The sequence below is a fragment of the Monosiga brevicollis genome, genomic scaffold (genome assembly GCF_000002865.3).
Source record: "Monosiga brevicollis MX1 MONBRscaffold_19 genomic scaffold, whole genome shotgun sequence".
NCBI lineage: Eukaryota > Choanoflagellata > Craspedida > Salpingoecidae > Monosiga > Monosiga brevicollis.
The window spans coordinates 174,242-191,334 of NW_001865056.1; the positions used below are offsets into that span (position 1 = coordinate 174,242).

General features: G+C 54.3%; 6 protein-coding genes across 6 annotated transcripts; 3 read left to right on the top strand and 3 right to left on the bottom strand.

The window, feature by feature from the left end:
• Positions 1-1,331: 1,331 nt before the first annotated feature.
• On the bottom strand, positions 1,332-3,628 carry MONBRDRAFT_38007 (uncharacterized protein). The gene is made up of 5 exons (XM_001747880.1): positions 2,642-3,628; positions 2,251-2,503; positions 2,000-2,130; positions 1,780-1,875; positions 1,332-1,645 (listed from the first exon to the last, which is right to left on the bottom strand). The coding sequence occupies exons 1-5, from the start codon at positions 3,335-3,337 to the stop codon at positions 1,439-1,441; spliced, it is 1,383 nt and encodes a 460-aa protein (XP_001747932.1). The 5' UTR covers positions 3,338-3,628; the 3' UTR covers positions 1,332-1,438.
• Positions 3,629-4,828: 1,200 nt separating this feature from the next.
• Positions 4,829-8,713, top strand: MONBRDRAFT_33392 (uncharacterized protein; the record flags this gene model as incomplete). The annotated part of the gene is made up of 18 exons (XM_001747776.1): positions 4,829-4,859; positions 4,988-5,101; positions 5,164-5,221; positions 5,288-5,372; positions 5,515-5,701; positions 5,808-5,884; positions 6,173-6,208; positions 6,331-6,398; positions 6,539-6,629; positions 6,714-6,796; positions 6,927-7,038; positions 7,151-7,227; positions 7,331-7,449; positions 7,563-7,668; positions 7,754-7,866; positions 7,962-8,064; positions 8,252-8,324; positions 8,413-8,713. The coding sequence occupies 18 exons, from the start codon at positions 4,829-4,831 to the stop codon at positions 8,644-8,646; spliced, it is 1,767 nt and encodes a 588-aa protein (XP_001747828.1). The 3' UTR covers positions 8,647-8,713.
• Positions 8,714-8,921: 208 nt separating this feature from the next.
• MONBRDRAFT_10077 (uncharacterized protein) lies at positions 8,922-10,022 on the bottom strand (the record flags this gene model as incomplete). Its single annotated transcript, XM_001747881.1, has 2 exons — positions 8,922-9,185; positions 9,270-10,022. 2 exons carry the CDS (start codon positions 10,020-10,022, stop codon positions 8,922-8,924), a joined length of 1,017 nt encoding a protein of 338 aa, XP_001747933.1.
• Positions 10,023-10,708: 686 nt separating this feature from the next.
• Positions 10,709-11,311, top strand: MONBRDRAFT_27393 (uncharacterized protein; the record flags this gene model as incomplete). The annotated part of the gene is made up of 1 exon (XM_001747777.1): positions 10,709-11,311. One exon carries the CDS (start codon positions 10,709-10,711, stop codon positions 11,309-11,311), a length of 603 nt encoding a protein of 200 aa, XP_001747829.1.
• A 456-nt stretch (positions 11,312-11,767) lies between these two features.
• MONBRDRAFT_33393 (uncharacterized protein) lies at positions 11,768-13,300 on the bottom strand (the record flags this gene model as incomplete). Its single annotated transcript, XM_001747882.1, has 7 exons — positions 12,915-13,300; positions 12,705-12,811; positions 12,515-12,593; positions 12,343-12,380; positions 12,185-12,248; positions 11,999-12,103; positions 11,768-11,920 (listed from the first exon to the last, which is right to left on the bottom strand). The coding sequence occupies exons 1-7, from the start codon at positions 13,290-13,292 to the stop codon at positions 11,768-11,770; spliced, it is 924 nt and encodes a 307-aa protein (XP_001747934.1). The 5' UTR covers positions 13,293-13,300.
• Positions 13,301-13,914: 614 nt separating this feature from the next.
• On the top strand, positions 13,915-16,857 carry MONBRDRAFT_38009 (uncharacterized protein; the record flags this gene model as incomplete). The annotated part of the gene is made up of 2 exons (XM_001747778.1): positions 13,915-13,985; positions 15,601-16,857. The coding sequence occupies 2 exons, from the start codon at positions 13,915-13,917 to the stop codon at positions 16,478-16,480; spliced, it is 951 nt and encodes a 316-aa protein (XP_001747830.1). The 3' UTR covers positions 16,481-16,857.
• Between the last annotated feature and the right edge of the window lie 236 nt (positions 16,858-17,093).

Genomic DNA, 17,093 nt, shown 5'->3' on the forward strand with positions numbered 1-17,093 from the left:
GGGGCCCCCCCCCCCCCCCCCCCCCAATTGGCAAAATTCGTTCTGCGTTGTTGGGTCATGTAGCTGCGTGCAGTAGCCTATTCATCCGTCTGCTACGTGGAACAGCTTACTGGTTTCATTCAAGAGCAAGGCTTGGTGCCGCCACTTGCAAAGCTTCGTCGCTCGGATGGCAACGTTTGGCTTCATGATGTACGTTGGTGGGCGTACACCAAAGTGCAGAAATGCACATGTTGTCCTTTTGCAAGCGAGATGTCTCATTTTGCGGTGCTGGAACGGTGGTCATGACATGGCGCGCTGTTTGCAGGACTTTTTGCAATTCTGTGACTCGGATAGTGACCCTCGCAACAGCATTGCGAGTGGCAACACTTCTGATTGCCAGGCCGAGTCACCACGTCCGGGTCCAACATCGTTGTCAGTCATTCGCGGGCTACATCGCAGTAACACAGGAGGGACAGCCACGTTGCGGCGCATTGTGGTATCTCAACCATCCGACGAGCCCAACGTTACACCTTCGGTGCGACGTCAACCGGAGTTTGTGGCAAGATTGGCAGTTGCACCGCCGCGGCGCCGCGTGATCTCCGATGGTGCCGCGAGCATGCATTCGCTTGCAAGCACACTACGGGACAACTCAAGGTCAAGTTCGAGTGGGACGACTGCCACGCAGATGGACCGTGATACCTCCGCGACTCAAAGTCCCCAAGTGTTGACCCCTCATGGTTCAAACTCGGCCTTGCACGCGGAGAAAGACGCAATAGCACGGCGTTCATCAAATTCCAGACCATTGGGCGCGTCAAGGCCAGGCAGTGGCTCGGCCTCACCGCCGAACCTACAAAAGCAGACCGCACTGAAGCATGAAACTTACATCTAGGCATGGAGTACATTTTTGCTTCTTACTTGTTTGGCTATTTGGCTTGCCTGTCCCTTTCCCCTTTCAATTTTGAGTTGGCAAACGTCAAGCGCTTTGCCCTTTGTTGCTTGTTCTTTTTCAACCCGTGCGTGCTGACAACCCAACTTGTTTGCCGCATTGGCTTCTTCATGTCTATCTAAGCTTTGTGGGACGCGTACAAGGCGACGCAGTATTCTTCTGGACAATCTCGTCTTCCTCCTTTTTTTTTGTTTTTTTTTTTTGTTTCAACTGAGTGAGTGAGAGTGAGTGAGAGAGTGTGTGTGCGCACCCATTCCAACAAACTTGTGCTTGGTCGTCTCAACCCTTGCTTTGATGTGTCAAAGTCGTGTATCATATTTGTAGTTTCACTCTCTCTTTTCTCTGTGTGTGTGTGTGTGTGTGTGTGTGCTGGCTTTCTTCTTTTAACTACACACCGACGCTTTGTGTGGCTCGGATAAATTGGAACCCAAGGTTCACTTGATTGACAGCATTGGGCCATGCGCAGGCCCATTCCATGGACATTACATGAAAAGAGGATTCAATCATCGTGGTTTATGCGTCGGCAGCATCGAAACGGCGTCGCACAGATTCAAACGCCAAAATCCCAGCGGCATTGGCGGGAAAAGCGCGAAGAAGGCAGGGTCCGAGCCCCCGAAAAAGGCCACGAACACCTTCTGCCCGTACTAGACGTTCAGCGCAGTCGCGAAACGTTTCATAACGTCGGCGGGAGGGGCAAAGGGCATCCGCTTGCAGGCGTGTCTGGAGGTCAGATTCAGTTCGGAAAAAAAAAGAAGGAAAACATCAGCGCGAAGTCGTCATTTGTACACAAAGTGGGCCAGCGACAACTGGTTAAAAAGAGCAGAGGGGCGGGTTGCAGGGTGGTGAAACCATACCTTTACAATGTCTATGGGGTAGATCAGGGTCCACGATATCCAGGAAGAGAAGCCACCGCAGAAGAAAACTGAAAGTGAGTCTGATCCCATCCGCGCCTATGCCGGGAAGGTCGACATGACTGTTAGAGGAGAAGGATCAACAGGAAGGAGCTTGACATCTGCCAAGTGGGCGAGTCGAGGGACGCAAGACTGTACAGCAATGCAGCAGAGCTGGTCCTACCTTGAGATATTCATATGGCAGAAACCACGAAGTGGCTCCAACGACTTGGCGCATGGCCGTGGCTTGCATGCCGAGGAAAAATCGTGACCAGCTATGGTGACGAAGAATGTGGGCAGCACATTGGAAGGGGCCTAAGAACGAGCCATGGGCCGTGAGTCAAGATGCACTGCCGCATCCACACGCACAGTTGCGAAAGCAGCCGGGCCTCAGGAGGGCTGGTCACAGTCAAGCAGGCGAGGCGATGAACGTACTCTCGTAGGCACCATGGCGGCGAGCACCACCGGCTTGCTGAAGAATCACGGTCTGGGCTTGGGTCTTAAGGAGGTCCATGGGAGTGCGAACGAAGGTGGTGGTGACGCCGGTGGCTACTGATGCGAGGAGCATGAGGTACCAGGGTGCGGGTTGATGCCGATCAGCAATGCCCAGGGCTCGTCGCGTCTGCATGTACGTGGCGTAGTGCACGCTTGTGTAAAACACACAAAAAGCCAGCGGCGAACCCATGCCCTAAGGTGTGCGGAGATTGGGGGGGGGGGGGGGGGGCAAAGTGAGCAACAGGCAAAAACAAGATGTCCTTGAAGAACAAGGAAGGAGAGAAGACAAAAGACAAGCGGGGCGAGATATTTGGAGGGAGTTGTCACATACACGAAAGAAGCCGCTGAGGCCTTCTTGCTGGAAGGTGGCACGAGCACAAGCCCAGCTTGAGGTGTAGAGGGGGCGCTTGGCAGATTGGGCTTGCATGCGCGTTTTGATGGTGTCGAGGGGATGCCCAACGATTGTAACGGCCATGCCAGCGGCACAACCAGCCACAACATCGCGCCCAAGTTCACGGGTGGGGTCGGGACGAGGCAGAGCATGGGAGGGCGCAGCACCAATGGTGGTGTTGGTGTCGGAGGCAGCCATGGTGGCAGTGGCCGCGGCGGTGGCAGCCGCTACAGCAACAGGCAGAACATTGGGGGAGGCCGGGGCATGTGCGACCAAGGTAGATGCGGCGGCTTTTGAGTCGGTGCTATCCGGGGTCGAGGAACGCGTCGGTCGGGCGAGGCGGGGAAGGCGCCAGCCAACGGTGGGGTAACCATCACGACCAACAGTAAAAAGGCGCATGTCCGATGCAGCGACGGGAATGCGCCGCGTCAACGGGAAGAATCCCAGTGTTTGGACAGCTGGTGGCTGTGAAGGTGATGGGGCAACGGGCTTGGTCGTTTGGATGGGCGAGTCATCCTGCTGGTGCGGGCAGGGGCTGGGCGTTACCAACGGGCGCCAGGTCGATGCTGGCAAGGACGGCGGCGGCGGCTTGGGGTCGGGGTCGGGTTCGAGCGGATCGGCGGTGGTGCCCAGCATGTTGCGGGTGATGGAGCGCCGTGGTGCCGTTTGGTCTCACTACTTGAGCCAACGGCACAGGGGCCACCAATGTCCAGGAAAATCAGCGGGATGTGGTTTGACGCCTGCACAAAGGGCGACGCGGGGGTCAGAGTGCAAGAGCCTTGTGTGTGTGTGTGATCGGAGGCGTGACTGAGTCTTGTCGGCTCCTGCTGGTCTGGAAGCAAGTTGTTTTCAAGTACGACCAACCTGATCAGGGTCACATCGACAGGGGCAAGCAAGCCAAGCACGCAAAGCAAGCGGTGCTCGCGCAGCGTCGGCGTAGAAAAGTGCCACCCGACCGCACACCATCGCATCGGCAGTTGGCTTGGTGTCCTGGGCAACCCCTCGACGACAAGTGCCAATGTTTCTTCAAGAACCAAGCTGGACGACACTTGCAAATCGACAAGAACCCCCATGCCAAGCAACACCTTTGCTCGACTCACTTTGTGTGTGTGTGTGTGTGTGTGTGTGTGCGTGCGTATGTGCATGGTCAAGCGGCTGCCACTCGCTGCCCGTCGCCAGTCAGCGTATCAAACCCTGTCTTTGGGGATCCGAGTCGCCAGTCCAGTTGATCAGTTCGTCACCCATAGACAGAGGTGACCACGGGCCGCGCGCAGCAGGGAGGGAGCGCAAGGCTGTCAAGGCGCGAGCAGGTGTTCCCACCCTCATGGGAGTGTGCAATGCCTGCGTGGCACGCTGGCCTCCCAAAATGACTCCCTCAGAGTTTCCTGAACGCCCATGCTGTGGGACACACAAGGGTCGCTGGACGTGTTGTCAAACTTTAGCCCGTCGTATTCTCATGCCATCTCCCACAGCAGCCCCAATAACTCACGAGCCATCCTCTCGAACCACTCAAGCCAGCCCAGCCAGCCCAGCCCAGCCCAGCCCAGCCCAGCCCGCCCGCGGGCACAGCAGTGTCTGCCCTTTTCAAGTCAAAAAATTTCTGCTTGTGACACACACACACACACACACACACACACACACACACACACACACACACACACACACACACACACACACGCGTTGTGATGGGGGAGGATTGCACCAGAATTGCAACATCCTCTGGGGCGACAGCTGGCGAAGAGAGTCAAAGTCAAATGTCTGAAACAGCTGTTTTAAACAGTGCGACAACCATGACAATTTTTTTTTCCGTTTTTCGTTTTTTTTTATCGTTTTTCGTTTTTCGTTTTTTTTTTTTTTTGGTCTCTCTCGCTCTCTCGCTCTCTCGCTCTACACACACACACACACACACACACACACACACACACACACACACACACACACACACACACACACACACACACACACACACACACACACACACACACACACACACACAGTTCTTTTTAGGGGGCAACGGGCGTATACTCGCGCCGCGCTTGACAGACGCCCCGGTCATCCGATAGAGAGTGACTTCTAGGGTAAAAGGAAGCAAGAGCTACGTCCCTCTGTTCCTTGTCAGCGGGTGCAATGGCGACCACTCCTGTCCCGTTCAAGCACGGTGAGTTCCGTTCACTTTGACGCGACTCTTCGCTCCTCTCTGTCTGGCGTCTGATGCTATAGCCGCAAGGGGCTCATGTGCGTCTGATTCTCACTGGCTGTCGTGCGCTCTTGCTGGCCCATTCGCAGATGCGCTTCAACCTGCGGGTGCCAGTCCCCATTATCGTGGGCCTTGGCGCAAGTGCCTGGCCCAGGAAACACATGGTCGGTCATCTCTCTCTCTCTCTCTCTGCCAGACCCCCAGTGAGCGCGCACCCACCTCAAGTCACCTTGGCGCCCTGCCCCTTCTTTTTATATATCGATAGTCATTTTTACAGCCCTGCAAGCTGACCTTGAACAACTAGGTGCCGACGGTACTGATGAGTACGTAGCCTTGCCTCTTGACCGCTCAAGCTGTGGCCCATCTCACAACCGTCATCTCCTCTGCAGGCCCGCCCGGCTCCAGGCCCTGCTCAGCTACAGTCTGCAGTATCGTGCTGCTCTCCGATCCATTGCTGATAATGTCTTTCAACACGTATGCTCTTCCCTGCCTGATCTGCTCATGCCGCGTGCACGCAACTGTCAACCACAGCCAGAGTACGCCTTGTGCCCAGATTTCTCACGCGCCTCTGGTCCCCCAATTCCCGTGGTCCCCCAACCTTCCGTTGCTGCCCCAGGTCGAAACAACCGCTGGCCTCGCACCTGCCGTCATGGAAGAGGAGGCGCGGCTTGTGCAGGAGTTTGGACACTTGGAAGAAGCTTGGCACCTGTGTGAAATTTTCTTTCCGCGATCCATCCTCATCCAGCAGGCGGGTGGCTTCATCATTCCCCACCTCTTGGAGTGGCTCAACCTTCACTGCACCGGTTCGTATGCTCACCCCTGCTCATTAAAGTCAAGCATCACAGTCTGACACATCTGCCTTGCCGTAAGCTCACGCTGACGATCACCGCCCCCGCACCAAACTCCTAGAGCTGGACCGCGAGCTTAAGAGCATTCTCCAACATCAGACACAGCTTATCGACCAAAATGCGGCCTATTGGACCACGGTTAGGACAATGAATCTTACGCTTGATATTCACTAGACTGGCATATATAGGCTTGGTCGTGCCAAGTCCCGCCTCACGAAAGCTTCTGCCGCTCCTCGTCAGGTCATCAAACTCGTGTTGTGCCAACGGCAACGGGAAGCGTGCCAGCTCTTGCAACTTCACCCAAATTTTCGTCAAAGCGGCGTTGAAGGCCTGATCGGTCGGCTCATTCACGTGATTCAAGAACAACCCCGCTCGGCTGATGCCACCTCACCCTCCACCTTTCAAGCTCGCTTCCTGCAATGGCAGCAAATGGTAGCTGCATGGACAGATCGTTTCGACGCGGTATGCTTTCAGAGAGGCCCATCCTTGTTGGAAATACAACAATCCGTTTGTGGTGCCTTCAACTTTGCTCAAAAGACCGTTTTTTTTTTCCGACTTGATTCTGGCCTTGCTCTACTCCACAGTATCCCCAAGCACAGGAGCTGTGTCGCATTCTTGCCGCGGAGGCAGGCTCCGCCTCATATCTAGCCAAGTCTGTCTACCTCGAATCTCTTCATTCATTCATTTGCTTATTCCTTTGCTCTTACACTTGTGTCGCTTGAGTTATGTTTTTTGCTGCTCGCAACTTGAAACCTCTCTTCAATGGGGCTGATGATACTCGGTGGTGCACAGGTTGTTTCCCAACTGGCTGCATCATGTCATCGTCTATGCACAGTATTGGCGCCCGCTGTGTCGAATCGGAGAGATTGAGGATTTGCTTTTGGTATCGTCGCACGAGCCTCGCTCACCTGCCGCCCCGCACGCGAGTGCCTCACCAGTGCAATGACTTGCGGGCACTCTGCCTTAGGATCTCGGTCTACATGTTGATGAAACAGACTTGTACTTGATCATTTTGCAGCAAGAACCGGAGCAGACCATCCTGTCCCTCCTGTTCGTGGCTGTTGCATTGCCCTTGATGCTGACCCCGAAGCGCCCTCCTCGTTTTTGCTTTTTTTTTTTTTTTTTTTTTCCCTTCTTTTTTTTTTCCTTTCTGATTTGTTTACCCAATCTGTAAACACAGGAGTCACTTTCCAACATTTTGGAGCCCCGCCCATCTGGCCGATCTTTTGCAGCGCTCACGCTGGTTTGGCGCTGCCCCACGCCGCGGCGCCCACAACATGACGCTACGCGAGGTGTGTTGTATCCTCTCGTTTCCCAGCAACTCACTTCAGAGAGAGAGTTGGGTCCCGAATCTTGCATCCCGACGCATCACCACACTCATAGTATCTGTGCTACTTACGATAGCACTACGTTATCTCCTATGCGCTGGAATTGGCGCGAGAAGACACCCTTTGGCCGCTGGCCGCTAGTTATTTGGCAAGGTACCCATTCCTCGAGTCTTGCGTCTGAAACTCCCTTTGCATGTGAGCGGCATCCTTTGATTTTCTCTGGGTTTGCTCACCTCCCTCGACTCAACCATTGCAGCTGTGGCAGCGTTGGCCAGGCCACGTTGGTGGAGGTGCTGGAGTCTCGCCCTCAGCCCTCGCTCTCTGCGGTCCGCAAAAGCATGGCACTGGCTCGCAAGCACGGTCTAGATATCACGGGTGCGTGCTGATCTTTGAAGCAGGTTGCCCAAATTTCAGCTCACGGTCTTCCCACCTCATCGCGCACGCACTTGTATTTCCATGACTGCGGCCATTATCTGCACGCGCAACAGCCAAACGCATTGCCATTTGCGAAGCCAAGCGCCGACAGAATTCGGGGCAGTTGGATGTAGCTGTTCAATACTTTTTCGAGGCCGGCGATTTGGACGCCGTCACGCGGTAAATTCAATCAGTTGTCAACCCAGCGTGTCGGTGAGCCTGGTTTCAAGGCCGCGCCATAACTAAACATACCTTTTTAAATTAGGATTGCGGACGCCATGCTGCGCACCTACGCAGCCACCGGTGAATTGGACCCCACAGACTTGGCGCAACGCTTAGGACCTGCTGTGCTGCAGAGCGAGCGCCTCACTTTCATTGGTATGCTTTTGTCCCTTTGAAACTTGAGGCCAGTCCAGTCCAGCTAGCTTAGAGCCTTGTGAGCTTTTCCTCATGGCACGTTGTTGACCACCTAGCCAAATATAAGGAAGCTTTGGCTCTCATTGCCGAGATGCACTACGAACAAGCAGCCAACATCCTCATTAATGTGCTGTCAAAGTCCACCATGGCTCCTCGATGGTTCGTACACCTGGCAAACGAAGCAGAATGGCTTGCTTGTTACCATTTTGTTTGCCACGATCTTCTTGCTGGTTTGGGCATCACTTTGCGGGCCTGAGTTTGCGTGCTCTCCGCTCGTTCAATGCTTTTTTTCGTTTTTCTTAATACTGGTGCCCCTCGTCTGGCATCGCGTGGGCTTGCGTTGCAGGTTGCACTTGCATGTTTTATTGGACATGCTTCCCATTTTGGAGCAGCCAGATATTGTCTTTGACGCTGAGCAGGTGTGAACCCTTTGCGGGTCTTCTTTTTTGCACGACTTGCAACGTCTCACCGACTCGACTCTTTTTTTTTTTTTTTGGGAACTTGTAGACGCAAACTTTGATGCAATGCCTTCAAGAAGTCGAGCTCTCCCATAACTTGCGTGAATACACCCGCTACCTCTTGGCAAAACAGCCTTGCCACGGAGAGGAGGGAGAGAAGCTGGACGAAGATTGGGATAAGATCCCCCTCGATCAGCTTCGCACGCAGCTTGCCACCCTTCTTGAGCCGCTGCGCTTGGCCCTTGCACGTAACTTGGCGCGTGCCCTCGTGGTCTCCCGGTGAGGTTTGGCATCAAAATTTCTTCACATCTTAGTGTGATGTTTGCCCGTCCCCACCCACAGTGATGACTTTTGCGACACGTCGAAATTGAGGCTTGTCGTTGCCTTCTCCCATCAAACGCATAATGTTACCAAGCGATTGCGGCGCGCGATTGCGGTTGAGTCTTTTTCAAGTTGAATTGTTTCATTGCCAAGCGGATTTTTTTTTTTTTCCACACAAGTCGAAGCGCATTTACCCGCATGAGTCATGGAAGACAAAGGGCTGCGCGAAAGGGGATCTCAATCGTCGTTGGTGACAAGGTCATCTTCTTGCACACCAGCAAGGGTTGCCGCCACGACGCGACCACGGGCATAAATGTATGTTTTGCCGTCAGCCTCCCGACCTTGAAAGAGGAAGGCCAGCGAGGGTAGAGAGGTTGTGGTGGCCTGCGATCCATCTTCCAAAGCATTCTCCGGTGGCGGTGGCTGGAGGCGAACCAGGACTCGGCAATTGCTTACGCGGATTGAACATTCACGCAGATAGTCAATGGCCATGGCATCCACCTACATATGAGGGCAACATGAATGGGTAAGCCGATATCGAGTGGGCGCGCGAGGGGGGAGCGGTGGCGAGGGCATGAAACGTACATCGCGCGCGCCAAAGGGTACGTGGGCCAGCTCGCGGACAATTTCCAGGGCATCCTCGAAGAACCGCACGTAGCTGACGTTGTTGACGTGGTGATTCCAGTCCTCATCACTGGGTCGGAGCAAAACTGGCATGGCAAAATAATCGACACCATCGCTTGTGACGAGGCTCAACTGGGTGACGGGAACGGCCGAGGCGCGTGGATTAATGGCTCCCTCCGAAGTGGGGACGCTATCCATCTCGATGCTTAAGAGACTAGACGCATAGTCGGAATCACGACGGCGTCGGCTATCTTCGAGCATGCGTGCCTCTTGGGCGGCGCTGGCAATGCGTCGAAAGTTTGGGGGCAAAGGTAGTTTTTCACCTGGAGCACGTACAGCCACACAAACCACGACGGCGGTGGCCAGCAGCACACGCTTGCCCGGTTGTTCACAGTAAATGGAGTATAGGTATTCAAACGACGAGTTGCCCAGGTTGCCGATGGACTGAGACACGCGCACCTCGAGCGGCTCGAAGAGGTGCCGAAGCCGGTGGTGAAAGCGCAACGACTGAGCCTTGATGACGTATCGACCTCCCAGAAGCTCATGAATGGCCTCGCGGTTTCCAGCCAACCGTGTTTCCATGCAAAGCTCAAAGAGGATGCTGGGGGCAATGGCTGTGTTGCGGTCGCGGCGGCCGCGCCCAATGGTAAAATCCTTCACCATGGCCAAGCGTGCATCAGGCATGGCACTGGATGGTGCGGCTGTATCTTCCATGCTGTGTGGTATCGGGGCCAGCGGAGGCTAGAGCGAATTTTTTACAAAACGTGAACCAGTGTCAGGGATGACAGGTGGCCACAAGGAACATCCAAGACAGCGTCGTGGCTCTATGGCAGGGCCTGGACAAATGCTGCGCGGGGGAAAATCAACCCTGATTGGCGTGCTATCCGTTTTATGGGCATGACTCACCAGCGGCGCAAGAAAGTGCTAGAAAGGGCTTGAATGTTCAAGGAGAAACACGGGTCGTGCACGTCATACGTCAATCAGTGGGTCTGCGCGTGAAGCAAAAGACAGCGGGCAGAGTAGGCACGCAGCAGCAGCGACCATAGTGAGCAAGGACGACTCCATGATCTGACTGTGACAACGTGCGACAAGCAGCAGCCAGCAGCCCAGCCCCGACACGGCCTTTGAGCGGTGTTGACAGACATTTCAGGGCGCTTCTCGTGCGTGCTTGCACCACATAAAGCACACACACCGCCGGCTGCCATTCACTACCTGCGCACACGAAGAGAGAAATGTGAGAGAGAGAGTGTGTGTGTGTGAGAGAGAGACAGAGTGAGTGAGAGAGAGAGAGAGAGCAGAGAGCAGACACAGAGACAGACACAGACACAGACGCAGATGTAGATGATTCTCGAATTCACTGGCTCCAACGTTGCTGACGCAATGGTAGTAAAACGCTGACAATGTTGCAACACACACACGCACACACACACACACACTCTGTCTCTGTCTGTCTCTGTCTCTCTCTCTCTCTCTCTCTCTCTCTCTCTCTCTGTCTCTCTCTCTCTGTCTCTCTCTGTCTCTCTCTCTGTCTCTCTCTCTCTCTCTGTCTGTCTCTCTCTCTCTCTCTCTCTCTCTCTCTCTCTCTGTCTCTCTCTCTGTCTCTCTCTCTGTCTCTCTGTCTCTCTCTGTCTCTCTGTCTCTCTCTGTCTGTCTCTCTCTGTCTCTCTCTCTGTCTCTCTCTCTCTCTCTCTCTGTCTCTCTCTCTCTGTCTCTCTCTGTCTCTCTCTGTCTCTGTCTCTCTCTGTCTCTCTCTGTCTCTCTGTCTCTCTCTGTCTCTCTGTCTCTCTGTCTCTCTGTCTCTCTGTCTCTCTGTCTCTCTCTCTCTCTCTTCACACACTGTTCAAGCCGAAAACTTGTGTCTTGATCTGGATATGGGATGGATTGGTTGGTCAGGCGAGAAGAACAGTGGCCAGTTTGCAAGCATCGATTGTCACATTAAGCACAATGCCGCTCAGCGGTGTGCACGTCAGGGTTCAAGCCTCGGTCTTGGTCTTGGTCTTTGATCCGGGCTTGGACTTGGAGATGTGGGCTAAGCGCAAACGCTGCACCAGACTTTGTTGGAGAAGGACTAGGCTTTTAAGGTTGAGGTGCTGCATGCCCAAGGGGATGATTTCCGGTACACATTGGCCCCGGTTCTCCACCTCCTGCAAGCACCAAACGGGGTGAGAGCCTCAACAAGATGGAAGCTATCAGCGCGTAATTCCACCAAAAAACACACCATCAGCGTGTGGTGAATTCGACGCGCGAGCTCCACACGGGGCACCAAGTCACATTTGTTGAGAATGATCTGGTACCGGGCATGACAGCTGCACGCAATCCAGCGCACATGGTACATGCAAATGAGCAGAAGAGTTCAAAGCCCAGCTCTGCAGGTGAGGAGGAAACTGACTTTCGATCCAGATAATCCATAAAGTCGCGGTCATTTTGCTTGATGCCGTGTCGCGCATCTATGGCGCCCATCAGCACGCACCACTCATCAGACTTGGCGTGTAGTCGAGGACACGGGGTGAGTCACGCCTCTGGCTTTTTTTTTTCGTCGGGGTGAAGCCAAGCGCACCGAGAACTAGGTACACGAGCTCAAGCTCGGTGCGATCTTGCAAGTAGGCCCGAATCTGCACCGGGTAAAGGGTCAGCGCGACACGATGCAAATGTTCTGCAAGCGGCTACAATGGTTGACACCATCAACTAACCGCGTCCTGCCACAGGGACTGCTTGGCCTCGTTGGCAAAGGCAAAGCCGTAGCCTGGAAAATCAACAACTCGAGCTTGATCTGTTACTCGGTAGAAGTTGATACTCTGTTCACCAAGGGTGCGGCCTTGAGCATGACAAGCCAGCCCGAAGCAAAGTGAGAGCAGGGAAAGGATGGCGGTACAAACCTGTGTAACACCAGGTTTATTGCGGCTACGTGCTGGGCTGGACTTTGTCAGCAAGTTGATGAGTCTAAAGACAACGCCATCAGACAACCACGCGAGCTCGGGGTGAGAAGCGTCGAACCCGTCCACAACCAGCCATGCACCCAAACAATCACACGGACGTCGATTTTCCCACGTTGGAGCGACCAGCAAAAGCCACCTAGGCAGCCAGCAACTTGCACCAATGAGATCGATGGATAGAAATGGCGCGACCATGACTCCTGAGCAGCCCCCTCCCCCTCCCCCCAAAGGGAAGCCTTATGAAGAGAACGCTCAAAGGAACCAACAGCCGACCTCAAAAACAGGCTTGTCGGAAGCGGGCAAGAAAGACGCTGGCGTGGTTGCAGCACCCAGAAAGTTGAGGCGTCGAGACCTGCCATGAACATTGAGTGTATGAGATGAATACACATGCATGCACATGAGATCGCAGGTCGGTGAGTTCTATGTGACTCGGGGGGGTTTTTTTTTTGAACACACAGCTCACCGAAAAAACTGTTCTGCTTCTTTGTGCGAAGCATTCAGGTAGTCATCCCTGGTTTTGACGTTGAGTTGCTGCTTGCTACCACGCTCACCCGGTGGCACACGGCCAAGCTAGTCATAGCGAGAGCAGGGAATTTGGGCCACATTAAACAGTGGAGCCAAGGAAGTGATCTGAGCGGCCTCCAGCGACGACTCGCTGGCCAGGAAGACGTACGCCAAAGGCATCCAGCTTGGCCAAGAGCGCCGGTTGGATGGGTGTGGCATTGAACTTTTGGCGGTTGGAGGCCACATGGGCTGCGGCCCGCATCCAGGTCTGTCGAAATCCGGCCTGTGCACCCACGCTAAAAGGGTTGCTGTTTGCGTGCACCGGAGTCTCCGCCATGATGCGCTGCTCAAATTCCATGCGACTGAGCCCAAGAGCATCCTCGGCGTCAGCCTTGGGCGGCGGCGTCCTCGGCCGTTTGCTCTGTTTGGCAGGTGCGTTCAATGGTTCATGGGCCTTTTCAAGCAAACCCTGCATGGTTGCGGGCCGGGCATATGCCCGTCGCACAAGACTTCTGCCCCAAACAACTGGCACCATCCCGCATCTCATGCCGCCGTTCGTCGCCAGAAAAAAAGTGTGTGTGTGTGTGTGTGTGTGTGTGTGTGTGTGTGTGTGTGTGTTGAAAAAAAAAAAAAAGAACCATGTGCGGAAGAGTGACAGTTGACACACTATTAAAACTCATGTTGTTTTTCTGACATTTCACACAAGAGAAGGGGTGGTTTAAGCAAGTGGCTTTTGGTCGTGTACATCCTGCTGCACCTCTTGGGAATGAGAAGCAAAAGCTGTCTATGGCTTCAAAGGAAATGTTGGGCCCGACAAGATGAGGTTCAGCTTCCTATCTCAGCCTCGTTTCTGACAGCCAGACTCTGTTTGAGATCTGTTCATCATTGCATCTCAGCGCAGCTTCGTTTACTTGAGTTGCTGCACATCATCAAGGCCATCGATCGCATCATCGGCAAAGATACCAAAACAACAATTGGAGACAACAGCGCAAGCTACGATCACACTTCGAAAGGGAGGACCGGAAGCTAGAAAGTATCAATCAAGCTCTTCTGTCCCTCTCGGTTCGTGTTGTCTGTGTCGGTCTGTCTCGCTGTGTCTTGCCAGAGGGGCTGGCGTCATGACAAGATGGATCAAGAGCAGGATACATTTGAGTTGTGGCGTGCGCGTCATGACATGTTCGTGCCAATCGATGCAACTTGAACGAGCTCACGCCACTCTCAAGTGCAAACTTGATATGGGGTAGGCGTGGGTGTGCACCCAGGTTGAAGGCAAGCCAACAACGTACAAAGCCCACACTCAAGTCAATGACAGACAAGCTTCTCATAGGCCCAGTATGGCCTCGATATCCTCTCGAGACCCCTACGTCATCCCCTGACGTCTCCACGGAGACGAAATGGTCAACTTGGGCGAGGTCGTGAAATTTTTAGTCAACTTGGGAAGAGTTGACATTGCGCCTCATTCGTCATCCCCATGTAGTATGTACGGGGTGCTTCTCCAAAACCACGTCCACCCAGCCCAGCGGCACATGTGCCAAAGCAGCATTGAGCTGCTCCGAATACACCTTTTGTGATGCTTGCACGTCCGGACTGGTCCGTCCGTCTGGTTCCGTTCGCGACCGGCATACCTGTTGGAGTGTCCAACCCATTCTTTGCCGGCTCTGAATCATGGCGTGATTGCGCGACACAATGATATCAGGGTCGACACGACGCACTTTGTTGATGATGAGTCCAGTAAGTGTCGTGATGCCTTCTTCCATGAATGGACCAGACCAAGAGGCATCGGTGTATCATGATCTTGTGACGACGGCATTGGTCGGAGGCTGCGCGCGACAGGCTGGCGGGGTCAACCCCAAAAGATGATGGCTTTACTTGACCAATCCACTTGTCCATCCAACCTGCAAAGGAAACAAAGCTCTACACAGCCAGTGACCGACGCACAGCGCCTGCCAAACTTGACGTCCGCGCGAGTCCAGTGCAAGCAAGACACGACTAACCATCCCCCTCAACCTCGCTTTCCCCTTATTTCTCGTGCAGTGTGACCTTTGGAAAGTGTGATTGGTACCTACAGATTGTCCATTCACCCTTTTTACCCTTTTGTCCACCCTTTTCACCCTACCTTTACCCTTTCGAGGCCACAAGCCCACAACCACCCCACAACCACCCCACACGCACCCATCTGTCTTCGGCATATGCCAGACACCCACACCGACAGACAGGGAGAACAAAAGGACGTATGCTGCTGTCTCAGGCAGACTGTCTTGCTCTCTCCGTCGCTCGCTTCGTCTCTGTCCCTCCTCTCTTTCTCTGTCCTTCTCTCTCCGACTGCACGCTTTTGCGAACAAAATACTCCATGCCCTACCGTCCCTCTCTGTCCCTCTCTGCTCTTGGCCTTCTCCATCCCTCTCCCAAGCTCTCTCCCCCACCCTCGCTTCCACACCCTGTGTAAACGTCGATCAAGGTGGTGCATTTTCTTGGAACTACTCGCCCTCAAGTGTAACTGAGCCTTTCCCACTTTCCCACAGTAGTCATCCCTGTGGTGCCACAAACGACGCGCTCACCCCCTGCCTGCGACTGCGCCTGCGCCTGACGGCTACCTGCTTCTGCCCTTGAGCCGACCTCGTGCATTTGTCCCGCTGCAGCCAAGCGCCAAAGGGCTTCCCTGATGCCATTGGAATACGGGTTGCCCTCGACAGTGCCGCTGCCATTTGGCCCGTATCAACAAAAATCACTTCTTGTTGTGGTTTCGATCAACGCCCACTTGTTTTGATTTATCTTTTCTCTTGTGAAGCAGACGGCCCGACTCGGCGGCGCGCCTCAAGCCCGTCTTCGTGAGATCTTTGAACCTTGGCCGTCAGTTGTTTGGACGGCCGCAACACACCAGCCTTTGTCTGCAACCTGGTGAACCACAACAACACGGCCACCGACACGGTCACCACCGGCATCATGATGGCCTCACACAGCTGCACAGCATCCTTGGAGCGAATCGCCACACGCCCTGCGGAGCAAGATTTCCTCAAAGCTCTGCCCGAGTCCAATCACAGCAGCAACCAGCCGGCTGTCAAACCACGCTCTGCCTCCATGAGCGCCAGCCGAAGACCACCCAGCAAGCTTCGACATTGCCAATCAGTCTCAACCCCCGTCACGGCCACGGCGCCTTCCTACCGCCCCAAGTCGTACAGTCTGTCCCAACTTGATGTGATGACAGCCGTTGCCACCATTCAGGCCAAGCGCGAGGGGGCATCCCCCTTCCCCGTCCTTTACGCCTTTGACATGAGCCGTATCATGCAGCGCCTCCGAGCATGGCCCGAGCCCTTGCAACGCAACATTCGCTCCCTCATCGACGGTGTACATGGCCTCGAAGATGGTGCCAACCTGGCACTCCGACAGCGCTACCTCCACAACCGGGATACCCAGGGCGCCGCCACGCCCCCCACCTGTGACGAAGATCGCCGCATCGCCCTGGCCGCACGGGATCAACTCCACAGCAACCTCGTCGATCTCGGATTTCGCCTCCTCAGCAAGCTCCAAAGCCGCCAGATTGACATTCTTCGAGCCATCAATGACATGTGCGATCGGGATCGCTACGAGACCCAAGGCCTAGCCCGTGCCGACATTGATCTGCTTTTTGACAGCCTCAAGCACCACTATGCTCAACAACGGGAAGGCTGGGCCTCCTTTGATCGCAAATACTTTGCCATGTCTCGCACTCTCGGCACCCCCGAAACGGCCTGTTAAAGACCAAACACCTCCCATTGACCACCTGACCTAACCGCCTCCAATCTGACCGCCACTTCTTCTATTGGTTTCTTTTCTTCTTTTGACTGACTCTTACTTCAAATCGGGCCTTTTGACACTTCGAATGACGCATCACTTTGACAATACGGCAACCAAGCCGCTTGCCAATCGCCTGGCCGTTTCCTACTGGCTTGGAGCACCCCCATATCTTGAGTTGCCCTCTTGCTTTTCTTTTCTTTTTTTCCAACTTTTTCTTGAGTTTTCTTTTTTTCCTTTTCTTTTTGAGTTTCATTTTGAGTTTTCACGCCATCGAGGGCGTAGCCGAGATGCAGATTTGCAAGCTGGCCATGTCTCTGGCGCGCTGCTTGCAATCCATCGTCTCTTCTGATACGCTGTCTGACCTACCCTGTGTTTGTATGGACTTACAAGAGCAATCCGAGCTGAATAAACAAACAAACTGCCCTTTTGCGTTTTTCCCTTGTCGGGCCTGGGGCCCTGTTACGCAAGGGCCATTCTGATGGCCGTCTCTCTTGACATTGGGAACACTAATTTTGCCTGTATATGAAATTGACTTGTCAATAATCAAACTTTTAAAAGTGCGCTACATTACGAC

Bases quoted from the DNA above. Each gene is read 5' to 3' on its own strand.
- MONBRDRAFT_38007 (XM_001747880.1), bottom strand. From the start codon at position 3,337: ATGCTGGGCACCACCGCCGATCCGCTCGAACCCGACCCCGACCCCAAG. The intron at 2,131-2,250 runs GTACGTTCATCG...GCTCGTTCTTAG, and splicing joins CCGCCATGGTGCCTACGAGA to GCCCCTTCCAATGTGCTGCC. The intron at 1,646-1,779 runs GTATGGTTTCAC...TCTGACCTCCAG, and splicing joins ACCCCATAGACATTGTAAAG to ACACGCCTGCAAGCGGATGC.